Source organism: Chanodichthys erythropterus, chromosome 16 (genome assembly GCF_024489055.1).
Source record: "Chanodichthys erythropterus isolate Z2021 chromosome 16, ASM2448905v1, whole genome shotgun sequence".
In the NCBI taxonomy this organism is placed as follows: Eukaryota; Metazoa; Chordata; class Actinopteri; order Cypriniformes; family Xenocyprididae; genus Chanodichthys; species Chanodichthys erythropterus.
The window spans coordinates 21,989,358-21,999,707 of NC_090236.1; the positions used below are offsets into that span (position 1 = coordinate 21,989,358).

The window sequence follows — 10,350 nt, forward strand, 5'->3', positions numbered from 1 at the left end:
TACGTAGCACAGATGACATGCACTGCTGAGTTCATTTTAGCCATAAATTACTGATAAACATTTGGACTTTTATAATGTGCAGTCTTATTTTATTGAAATTATTATTATTCACTGAAGAAAAAGTGTTGTAGGATTTACTTTGAAACAATTTTCACTCAGAAATTGCTAGTAAATTTCACAAATAATTACAAAAACATAGCAAGTAACACACTGAATTAAATGTGAAATTATTTTTTTTAGAAAACATACTCCATTAATTTGTTTTATTTACAACTTTAAGTTTTTTGTCTGCAAAGCCACAGAAAAGTTGTTGTTTAATATATGCATTCACTTCATTTGACCAAAGAAAGTAAAAGTAAAAAAAAAAAAAAAAACACATTCCACAGTCATTTTCTTGCAAACAAGATGGCAAGAATACAAAGTGCGGCCTATCTAGCCATTTTATGGTCTGCAGATAAAAAGCAGTTTGGACCTCAGAAAACAAAACATGACACTCTGGGAGCGTCATTGTGCAGCTTATGCATGTTGAGTGAACATTTAAAGATCTGATACTGCAAAACGATGGACAACAAAGAAAAAAAGAACAGCAACAATGAGGAGGATGAAGAGGGAGAAAGAAGAGAACCAAAAACATTTATGGGGATCTTTACAAGAGAGCAGTTCATCATGTTATGTATTGTTATCGGTCTGATTGCACTTCTTCTCATCATTACTTTAACTTCAGTATTTGTGATCATGAGATCAGGTATGGAGCTTTTTAGTATTTTTTTAGTTTATGATATTGAATATTAATTGATACAGAGTTCAGAATTTGTCCATATGCAACACCATTTATCAGGTACATAATTATGAAACAATATGCATTATGAATTTCAGAGTAAATTGAGAAACTAAAAACAATACTGATGTATCTATGTTTAATTTGTGGATACTGCTTGTGCATGATCTCAGATGCTTCAGTCGACACGGACATGGAGCCTTTCCCAACTGGTGGAGACATGCTTGACTTTCTTCTCCAAACTGGAGAGATTCAGGAGAAAGATGGTCTTTATGCAACATGGTATCACTCAGCCAACAATAAATCTGAGATGAACAAGGCCTTGAACAGTAAGAGTGATCTGTTGTTTTATCTTAACTCTTTCGTTCAAGGTTGCACTTCGGTCAATTGAATTAGCAGTTGCATAATAATAATAAAAATACCTTGTTAATGTTAATGTCATTTAGGTGATGTCATGATCCTGGAGGCTGATATAAATGTGCAAGGTCATAATACAGTCAATGAAACGAATATTCCCATCATGGCCCATCCACCAGACATATACAGTGACAACACTCTGGAGGAGTGGCTGGATGCTGTACTCAAATCAAAGAAAGGTGAACAACCTTGAACATTAGTATCTGCTTTTATATACAGAAGACATTGTGAGTATTGTTTTGTGGTCATCCTTCATTAGGGATAAAGCTGGATTTTAAGAGTATTAATGCTGTGGAGCCCTCGTTGGATCTGCTGAGAAAGAAAAACCAAACGGGAATCAACCGCCCAGTGTGGATAAATGCAGATATTCTTCCAGGTCCTAATGTCCCTAATTTCTGGCCAGTGATCAATGCTTCTGAGTAAGAATGTAGTGAATATCTCATTTCTCAATATCTCACAACTATTGGATACAGTTCAGTTTACTTTGTGATTTAGGCCAGTTGCTCTCAATTTGTTGGTCACAACCAAAAATGTGTTTGCGCATTTTATTGGTAGAGATGATAAAAATGTTTACATAAAGCTCTGTAAAACTTGTATTTTTTCAACATTACGTTGTAAGTATGTCCCATCGGATAATCAAAAGTTCTATGCACACTTGCGCTCTTCATGCCCACTTGAACCAAATACAGGAAATACATAATGTTAGTAGACAAAGACGAAGTGTGGGTACTGGGACAGGCCCTCTGTAATGGTTATTTTTAGGTTTTATTTTTATAACCAAAAATTATTGTTCCTAGAACATTCTGGCGACCAAGAATTGTTTGCTGGGGTAGTGGTATTTTGTTCCTAAATTAAACAGTGTGTTTGAATGAATTGGTTGAGTGAATAATTCAATGACTCACTCATAAAAACAGGCAGTTGTTTCTTCCTGAATGAATCAGTGTATTTGAACAAATTGGTTGAATGAATGGTTAAATGAATAATTCACTCATATAGACAGTTGTTTACCGCCACCTACTGGCATGACTATGTAACATACAGAAAGGGTCAGTGAAAAATCTCTGTACCCAATACACAGACTGAGTCTGAAATCTGCAAACACAGGCAAGAAGAGTGATACTAAGGGCACTATCATGTATTTTGCTAGTTTCAGCCGACGCAGTTATTTTCACGTCCAGCGCCCACGTTGTTTAAATAGCAAATGCACTCAGACCCATCTGTTCGCCCATTGGTGTGCTGGTCTGAAAACAAGGTGTGTTCAGTCGCATTGTTGGCATGTTGCTATTTTGAGGCAACTGAAAACGACTGCACCATTGACCAACAAAAACCTGGTCTAAAATCAATGGCGCAGTATTTTTCTTTTGTTATTTAAAGGATGCGTTAGTAATATGCGCCTATTGGTGGGTGCACAATATGCGTACACACTTCTTGTTACACACACAGGGACGTGTATCAGCACACAGACATGCCAAATATTAAAAATAAAAGGATTACAAAGTCAAAGATTATTATTGTGTACATAAAGATAAAAATGCCTATATTTCACAATGGATAGTCATTGCATGTATAAGAATTACCTATTTGCAGTAATGATTAATGAAATTGGCTAATTATTTGACCAATTTGACTCGTCAGGTTGAGGTGTCTATATATTCTGCCATGTAAATAGCAATCTGCCACGCTTGCACCTGGCTTTTAAAGGGAATGGGAGATGATTGGTTTATTGCACATTATGCCCAAAACACACCCATGACTCATTAAGAGACCATTTTGCCGACCTTTTTTCCATCTTTAAACTAGCAAAAGTGGATTCGGACATGTCCTAAGCGCACCTGCGCCATGTGCTTAGATCATTAAAATAGGGCCCAAAGTCTGGAAAAAACAACTTGTACTATATGGAATGATATTCTGAACAACATAAATAATTCTGTGATCTGTTGATTGCTTAATGTTATTTTTCAGTTGTTGACTTTTTTTACTTTTATTACAAGGTTTTTTGAGCTCATTCAACTGAAATTTCCTGATGTCACCATCTCTCCAGGATGGAAGGTTCTTTATCTTTCCATCCTCCCCACTGTGACATACACACGCAGTATGGTGGAGGAGATGTACTCTACTGTAAGTCACCTCCCTCAGAAAATCACCTTTCCTGTCCATGCTTTGATGGCCAAGAATGGGTGGCCACATCTGAGCTGGCTGCTCAGCCAATCTTCAAGGTAACTTAGTTACTTCAGTCATTTCAGTAAAAAAAAAAAAAAAAAATATATATATATATATATATATATATATATATATATATATATATATATATATAATGTTTATACCATGTATTGATTACGATACAGGTTTAGTTTAACCCTGTGGCAAGGAAAGGAGAACCCCACTGTGGATGATCTTCTCTTCATCAGAGACAACAGCAACCCTCAGCACATCTATTATGACATCTATGAGCCTGTGCTCTCGCAGTTCAAAGAAGCTGCAAGTGAGTGAAATGGTTTTGAATATTATACCTCACATAGTGTATGCATAATATATTGGTAGCATATTGGTTATCTTCCTAAATAAGAGCTGCTTTTACTTTAGATTAGCTTTGTTTGCATCTGTGGTTCCATGAAGAACCTTTAACATCCATAGAATGGATTTCAATTACACAAAAAAGGTTCTTTATAGTGGAAAAAGGTTCTTTAGATTATTATAATGTTCTTCACACTAAGAAAATAATGGTTAACTTAAAAGTTGTTCACTTAATGGTTCCTTGAGGAACCCAAAATTGTTCTTCTTGTGAAAAACCCACTTTTGGAACCATTATTTTTATGTAAAAGTGAAAGGTCACATTTATCATTGGTTACCATTGCAGATTTTGCATGATCTTCAGGTTTTTCATGCATATTCGCCATGTTGACCAATAGAAAGCTGCTTGGTTTGAAAGTGTCTTCTGTGTGAGCGTTGCTTTGTGCATCACTACACTATTGACAGTGAACAATGGAGTTCCCTTTCGATACTTCACTCGTACTGCGTATGGGGAAAGGTCTCCTTTTTCCCCGTTACTGAAGCCTTTTTCAATAACGCAGTGTAACTGCATCGTCATTGGTTCACTCATAGACAAGTTGTTGAACCAATGACGGCGTGGCATAGCTGCGCGACCTATGGCGACAGAGCGCGCAAATATTCCCGCCGAAATGGGCGGGGTTTAGGGCTATATAAGCGGGCGTTTCGCCATAGGATTTCAGTTCTCTCTCCTTCAGTGACGACTTCACATCGCTCCTCGCTGATCTCCGGCTGAAGCCTTCGCCGCCTGGAAGAGGCTCCCGCAGCGGACAGCTGAGCTCGCCGAGGAAGAAGCGTCGGCGCCCTCGTCGACTGCCGCCTCGAGCGCCGTCTCGAGCCGCCAACTTCCCGCTTCCGGCCGCCTGACAGCCCGTCTCCTGCCGCCATCCGGCGCGCCCCCAAAAGAGCGATTTTCCCGCGGTTTATTGCTGCTCTAAAAGAGCTTTCCAACAGCGGTTTTCACTGCTCTAGCGGCCCTCGCCGCTCTAAAAGAGCCCCTCAAACGCCGTTTTCACGGTGGCGGCGTTGTTACAAATGCCGCGCCACTCATGTGGCACATGCAGAGCCCCTCTGCATGACGACGACGGTCACGGTGAGTGCGTCGGCTGCCTGGGCAGACCCCATGCAGAGGCCGCGCTCACCGGGAGCTCGTGTTCTCACTGTGAGAACATGAGTCTCGCCTCTCTGCGCTCGCGGATCGCCTTCTTCAGTGAAGGCGATCTCGCCGCTCGCGCCCTCCCGTCATCTTCCTCCCGCGAGCCGGCTAGGAAGAGACGGCGGGGCAGAACGGCCCAGCGCACGGAGTTGGATGACGTCACGCCGGCTTCCCCGCGTGCCTCACCCTCTCCCCCGAGAGAGCAGTCCCCCGTCCTGTTCTCCCGCCCTGAGCTGCGTCCCTCGGCAGATGCGAGCGACCTCATCTCTTTTGGCGGTTCTGAGGACGAGCCGCTTGATGACGTCATGTCTCCCGCTGCCTCTGAATCCGAAGGTTGGGCCGGTGATTCTGACCCCGCCCGCCCTCCCTCACTGGAGCCCATTGACTGCAAGCCGGGTATGGATGCCGAGCTCTTCCGCATCCTTTCAAAAGCAGTAGAGGTTTTGGACCTCGAATGGGCTCCGCCAGAGGAGCCATCATGGAGCAGGCTCGATGAGTGGTTCCTGCCGGGTTCCCGCCAGGCCCCTCGTCAACGCGCCGTGCTGTTTTTCCCAGAGGTTCACAACGAAGTCGTGACGCGCCCCGTATTCTGCCCGCCTATGGACTACGAATTATTCAGCTCTCACCTCTGTGGATGGCTCTGAAGAGAAGGGTTACAAGCATCTACCGCCCCTGGACGAAGCGGTGGCGGCTCACCTCTGTGCCCCCACGGCTGTGGGTTGGAACACTAAGAGGGCCCTTCCATCCAAGCCCTGGATGGGCGCTGCACGCCATGGCTATTCTCCAGGTGTTTCAAGCGAAGTTCCTCCGTTCTCTGGATGAGTCTGGCGTCGATGCACCTGCCTTCCGTGACCTCCGCAGCGCCACTGACTTAGCCCTGCGTGCCACAAAAGCCACAGCTCAGGCTATTGGACGATCCATGGCCAGCCTGGTCGTGCTTGAGCGCCATTTGTGGCTCAACCTGACCGAGATTAAGGAGATGGACAAGACGGCCTTTTTTGATGCCCCGGTCTCTTCTTCTGGTCTCTTCGGGCCAGCAGTAGAGGGCTTTACAGAGCGTTTTACTGCAGCACAAGAGTCGTCTCAGGCTATGCGACACTTCCTGCCTAAACGCCCTAGCTCCAAACCTGCTTCCAGCCGCCCCAAGTCTGCGCCGGCTCAGCAGAACAAACCTGCCCCCTCTACCTCTCAGGCAGCACCACTCAAGGAGCAGCGCCATTGTAAGCGCTCCTCCTTCCCGAGGCAATGTCAGGGACCCCGGCCTAAGATTACGCTGGACCCGACGCCTCCTAAGCCCTCCTGATAGCTCCAGGCGTAGGAGATATGTTCAGTGTTGTGCTAACTGGGCCCAGTGCTGCGTCCATGCAAAACGCTATTCTTATGGCGAACACTATGAATATTCTACCTTCTCTACGAAAGAGCGAAGTTCCTCTTCCACTCTCTCCGGTGCACGGGCCCCCGATTGGCGGCCCGTCACCCGATACCATTCAGCCCCTTGTCATGCGGGCCGAGGCCTGGCGGGCCATCCCCGGAGTGTCAAGCTGGGTTCTGGGAACCATAAGTCGAGGCTACTCGCTTCAGTTCGCCCGAAGGCCCCCGCGCTTCAGCAGGGTGCTTCAGACTTCAGTCAACACGGACGACGTTCATGTCCTCCGAGCCTAAGTCATGTCTCTTCTGAGGAAAGGAGCTATAGAAATAGTCTCCCCCTCAGAGAGCAATTCGGGGTTCTACAGCCGTTATTTTCTAGTTCCCAAAAAAGATGGCGGTCTCAGACCCATCTTAGTTCTCAGGCTCTTGAACCTCTCCCTCATGAGATGGAAGTTCAAGATGCTAACGCTGAAGCAGATCCTCGCGCAGGTTTGCCCCGGGGACTGGTTCTGCTCGCTGGACCTGAAAGATGCATACTTTCACATCCAGATAGCCCCCCATCACAGGCGATTCTTGAGATTTGCGTTCGAGGGTGTGGCTTACCAATATACAGTCCTTCCATTCGGACTGTCCCTAGCTCCTCGCACTTTTACCAAGTGCATGAACGCGGCGCTTTCCCCACTGAGACAGATGGGAATCCGGGTTCTCAATTACCTCGACGACTGGCTCATCCTAGCCAAGTCACGAGCCAAGCTGGAGCATCACAGATCCGTATTACTCAGCCACTTGGAGTGCCTAGGTCTCAGGGTCAAATTTGCCAAGAGCTCACTGCTCCCCAGCCAGCGTATAACGTTCCCGGGAGAACAAACTTGGGAGCAAACATGCTATCTCGGAGCAATGTCCCCTCAGACGAGTGGATGCTCCACCCCCAGACAGTTTTCATGATCTGGGAGTTCTTCGGGAAGGCAGAGGTAGACCTCTTCGCTTCAGAAGGCAACTCTCACTGCCCAATTTATTTCTCGAAGGAGGAAGATGCGCTGGCCCATGTCTGGCCCAGCACCCTCCTTTACGATTTTCCCCCGATCGCTCTGATCCCACAGGTCATCAGACGAATCAGGGAAGACAAGCACAGAGTCCTCCTGGTGGCCCCGCTCTGGAGGAGCCAAGTTTGGTCCTCAGAGCTGTTCAGGCTTTCCACAAAAGCTCCGTGGCCGATCCCCCTGAGACGGGACCTCCTCTCTCAGGCGAACAGGACGATTTGGCATCCCCAGCCAGAACTCTGGGCTCTGCACCTCTGGTCCCTTGACGGGAGCCTGCCAACCTCCCTGGGGACGTGCTGAATACCATTTCTCAGGCGAGAGCTCCGTCCACAAGACGCCTTTACGCCCAGAAATGGTCTGTCTTTGTTGACTGGTGTTCTACACGCAACATAGACCCAGTGGAGTGTGACGTATCCCCGATACTGTCTTTTCTCCAGGAGCGTTTGAATCTGGGTCGCACCCCTTCAACGCTCAAAGTTTACGTAGCAGCCATTGCAGCGTTTCACGCTCCTATCGCTGGCCAGTCAGTGGGACGAAACAACCTCGTGGTGCGTTTCTTGAGAGGTTCTAGCCGATTAAATCCTCCTCGTCCTCTCACTGTTCCCACCTGGGACCTCTCTTTGGTCCTCAGAGCTCTTAAAGGGCCTCCCTTTGAGCCACTGCGTTCAGCTGACCTCAGGCCCCTGATGCTCAAAACCGCTCTGCTACTTGCATTAGCATCAGTTAAGCGAGTTGGTGACTTGCAGGCCCTTGAGTTTGGGCCCAACGACTCCAAAGTCGTTTTGAAACCTAGGCATGGCTACGTCCCTTAGGTGCTCTCGACTCCATTCAGAGCACAGGTTATTTCCCTCTCAGCGCTTCCTCCCTCATCGGACGAGCGAGAGTTGGAACTACTCTGCCCTGTCAGGGCATTAAGGACCTACATTGATTGATCATAGCCTTTTCGGCAATCTGATCAGCTCTTTATCTGCTTTGGTGGCTGCACCAAGGGGTCTTCGGTCTCAAAGCAACGTCTTTCGCGTTGGATAGTCGACGCTATTGCTCTTTGTTACTCCTCCATGGGCCTCGACTGCCCCATAGGAGTTAGAGCTCACTCTACTAGAGGAATGGCTTCCTCTTGGGCCTGGTCTAGTGGAGTTTCGATTAAAGACATCTGTGAGGCGGCCGGCTGGTCCTCGCCGTCTACTTTTGTCAGATTTTATCATTTGGACGTTCCAACCTTACAAGCTCGGGTCCTCTCGGTATGATCCAGCGGCCTCTATCGAGCTCCGCTTCATGCCACTCTGGGAGTTAACTCCCTTTTTGTAGTGTAATGAGGGTTCGACGGCTCCGGCCTTCTCACTTGTCCTCTGGTTCCCTCACGGTGCCCAAGACAAGTCCAGTCGTTCCCTGCCGTGGCACGGCGCGGTTGAATTCGTTCCCCATACGCAGTACGAGTGAAGTATCGAAAGGGAACATACTCGGTTACTAACGTAACCTCGGTTCCCTGAGATACGGAACGAGTACTGCGTTACTTACCGTGCCACAAGGCTACGGCTTCAGTGTCGTCGCTTCAGTCGAATGACCTGAAATCCTATGGGAATATTCGCGCGCTCTGTCGCCATAGGCCGCGCCGTCATTGGTTCAACAACTAGTCTATGAGTGAACCAATGACGATGCAGTTACACTGCGTTATTGAAAAAGGCTTCAGTAACGGGGAAAAAGGAGACCTTTCCCCATACGCAGTACTCGTTCCGTATCTCAGGGAACCGAGGTTACGTTAGTAACCGAGTACGTTTTTTTTACATAAAATTTTGCTGAAATTTCACAATTTTGACCATGCCTGAACATTTAAACACTAAAATTAAACTTTAAAAACACTGTTAAATGAAATCTTTAGCAAATTCCAAAATGAATATTCATTTTACATACAGTGCATTATAATGTTGTGATGCCAAAATTGTCTTGTACCATTTAAAATGACTGATTATAGTTTTTTAGTGTTTTCTTTTTAATTGACAGAATAGTATAGAATTGTATTTAGTTGGGCTATCGCTTCCCAGCTTTGTCCATGATTTTAATACTGATGCATCCATAATTGTGTATATCAGTAACACAGGCATCTTTATTTTTCAGTGCTGAGAAACAGACCCAGAAGATTCTATCCAGGTGGAGACATAGTTGACTATTTCAGGCCGGTGAATGGTGATGGACTCAACATCCAGTGGGACACAGTGACTGATAAAGATTCTTTGCTATCTCTGCTTGAAGGTGTGAATTGAACAACTTCAGATGGATAGATAGTGAAATGCATAGCTCCTGATAATTTTGTATTATTTTTTTGCAGATAGCCCTGGAGGAATGCTGGTGATCCCAGTACTATCTAGGGTAGGTCAACCAAACATTCCTGTCGTTCAGGGTTCCCAAGCTGAGTTGCCACTTCAGGACTGTCTGGAGCTGATTCTTGCCTCTAAGAAGCCCTGGGGACTCTACTTAAGGATAAAGTCCCAGAATCATCTGAGCCCCTCGCTGGAGCTCCTTCGTCAGGCTTATGACAGAGACCTGCTGCACCACCCCACCTGGGTCAACATGGACGTAGCCCTTGGAGCTTTCCATATCCACGGCTATATAATGGGAGAAGAGTTCTTGAGAACCATTGATCAAATCTTTCCATATGTGACTCTGGCTCCAGGTTGGCCTAAAGAGGTCCTCAATGAAGGCTACACACCAGAACTGGTGGAGGACATGGTGCAGCTCTTCCAGGGGTCCTGGCAAGATGTTTCACTGCAGCTGCAGGTTGAGGCTTTGGACAGGACTGTGACTGGATACAGGAGCCTTATCCATGCTCAATCACGCTTCTCACTGACTCTAGAGCAGTGGGCAGAGGACAGAGGCCTCAGTACTGAGACTGGAAGATTAATGTCTATTCGAACAGCAAACAGACAGCGGAGCTTCTACAATATGCCTAATATGTACAGAGAACATATAGCAAATCTGTCAGTCTGAATATCAAGATCATAAACCACTGACAAAGGCATTGCAAAATGAAAGTCAATCATAGTGCA

At 46.2% G+C, this 10,350-nt stretch overlaps 1 protein-coding gene across 1 annotated transcript; it reads left to right on the forward strand.

Annotated features, from left to right (window-relative positions):
- The first annotated feature begins 6 nt into the window (after positions 1–6).
- On the forward strand, positions 7–10,318 carry fam151a (family with sequence similarity 151 member A). Its single transcript, XM_067361994.1, has 8 exons — positions 7–745; positions 952–1,107; positions 1,225–1,374; positions 1,455–1,614; positions 3,187–3,411; positions 3,541–3,677; positions 9,422–9,556; positions 9,633–10,318. The coding sequence occupies exons 1-8, from the start codon at positions 562–564 to the stop codon at positions 10,289–10,291; spliced, it is 1,806 nt and encodes a 601-aa protein (XP_067218095.1). The 5' UTR covers positions 7–561; the 3' UTR covers positions 10,292–10,318.
- The last annotated feature ends 32 nt before the right edge of the window (positions 10,319–10,350 follow it).

Bases quoted from the DNA above. Each gene is read 5' to 3' on its own strand.
- fam151a (XM_067361994.1), top strand. From the start codon at position 562: ATGGACAACAAAGAAAAAAAGAACAGCAACAATGAGGAGGATGAAGAG. The intron at 746-951 runs GTATGGAGCTTT...GCATGATCTCAG, and splicing joins ATTTGTGATCATGAGATCAG to ATGCTTCAGTCGACACGGAC. The intron at 3,678-9,421 runs GTGAGTGAAATG...TTTATTTTTCAG, and splicing joins GCAGTTCAAAGAAGCTGCAA to TGCTGAGAAACAGACCCAGA.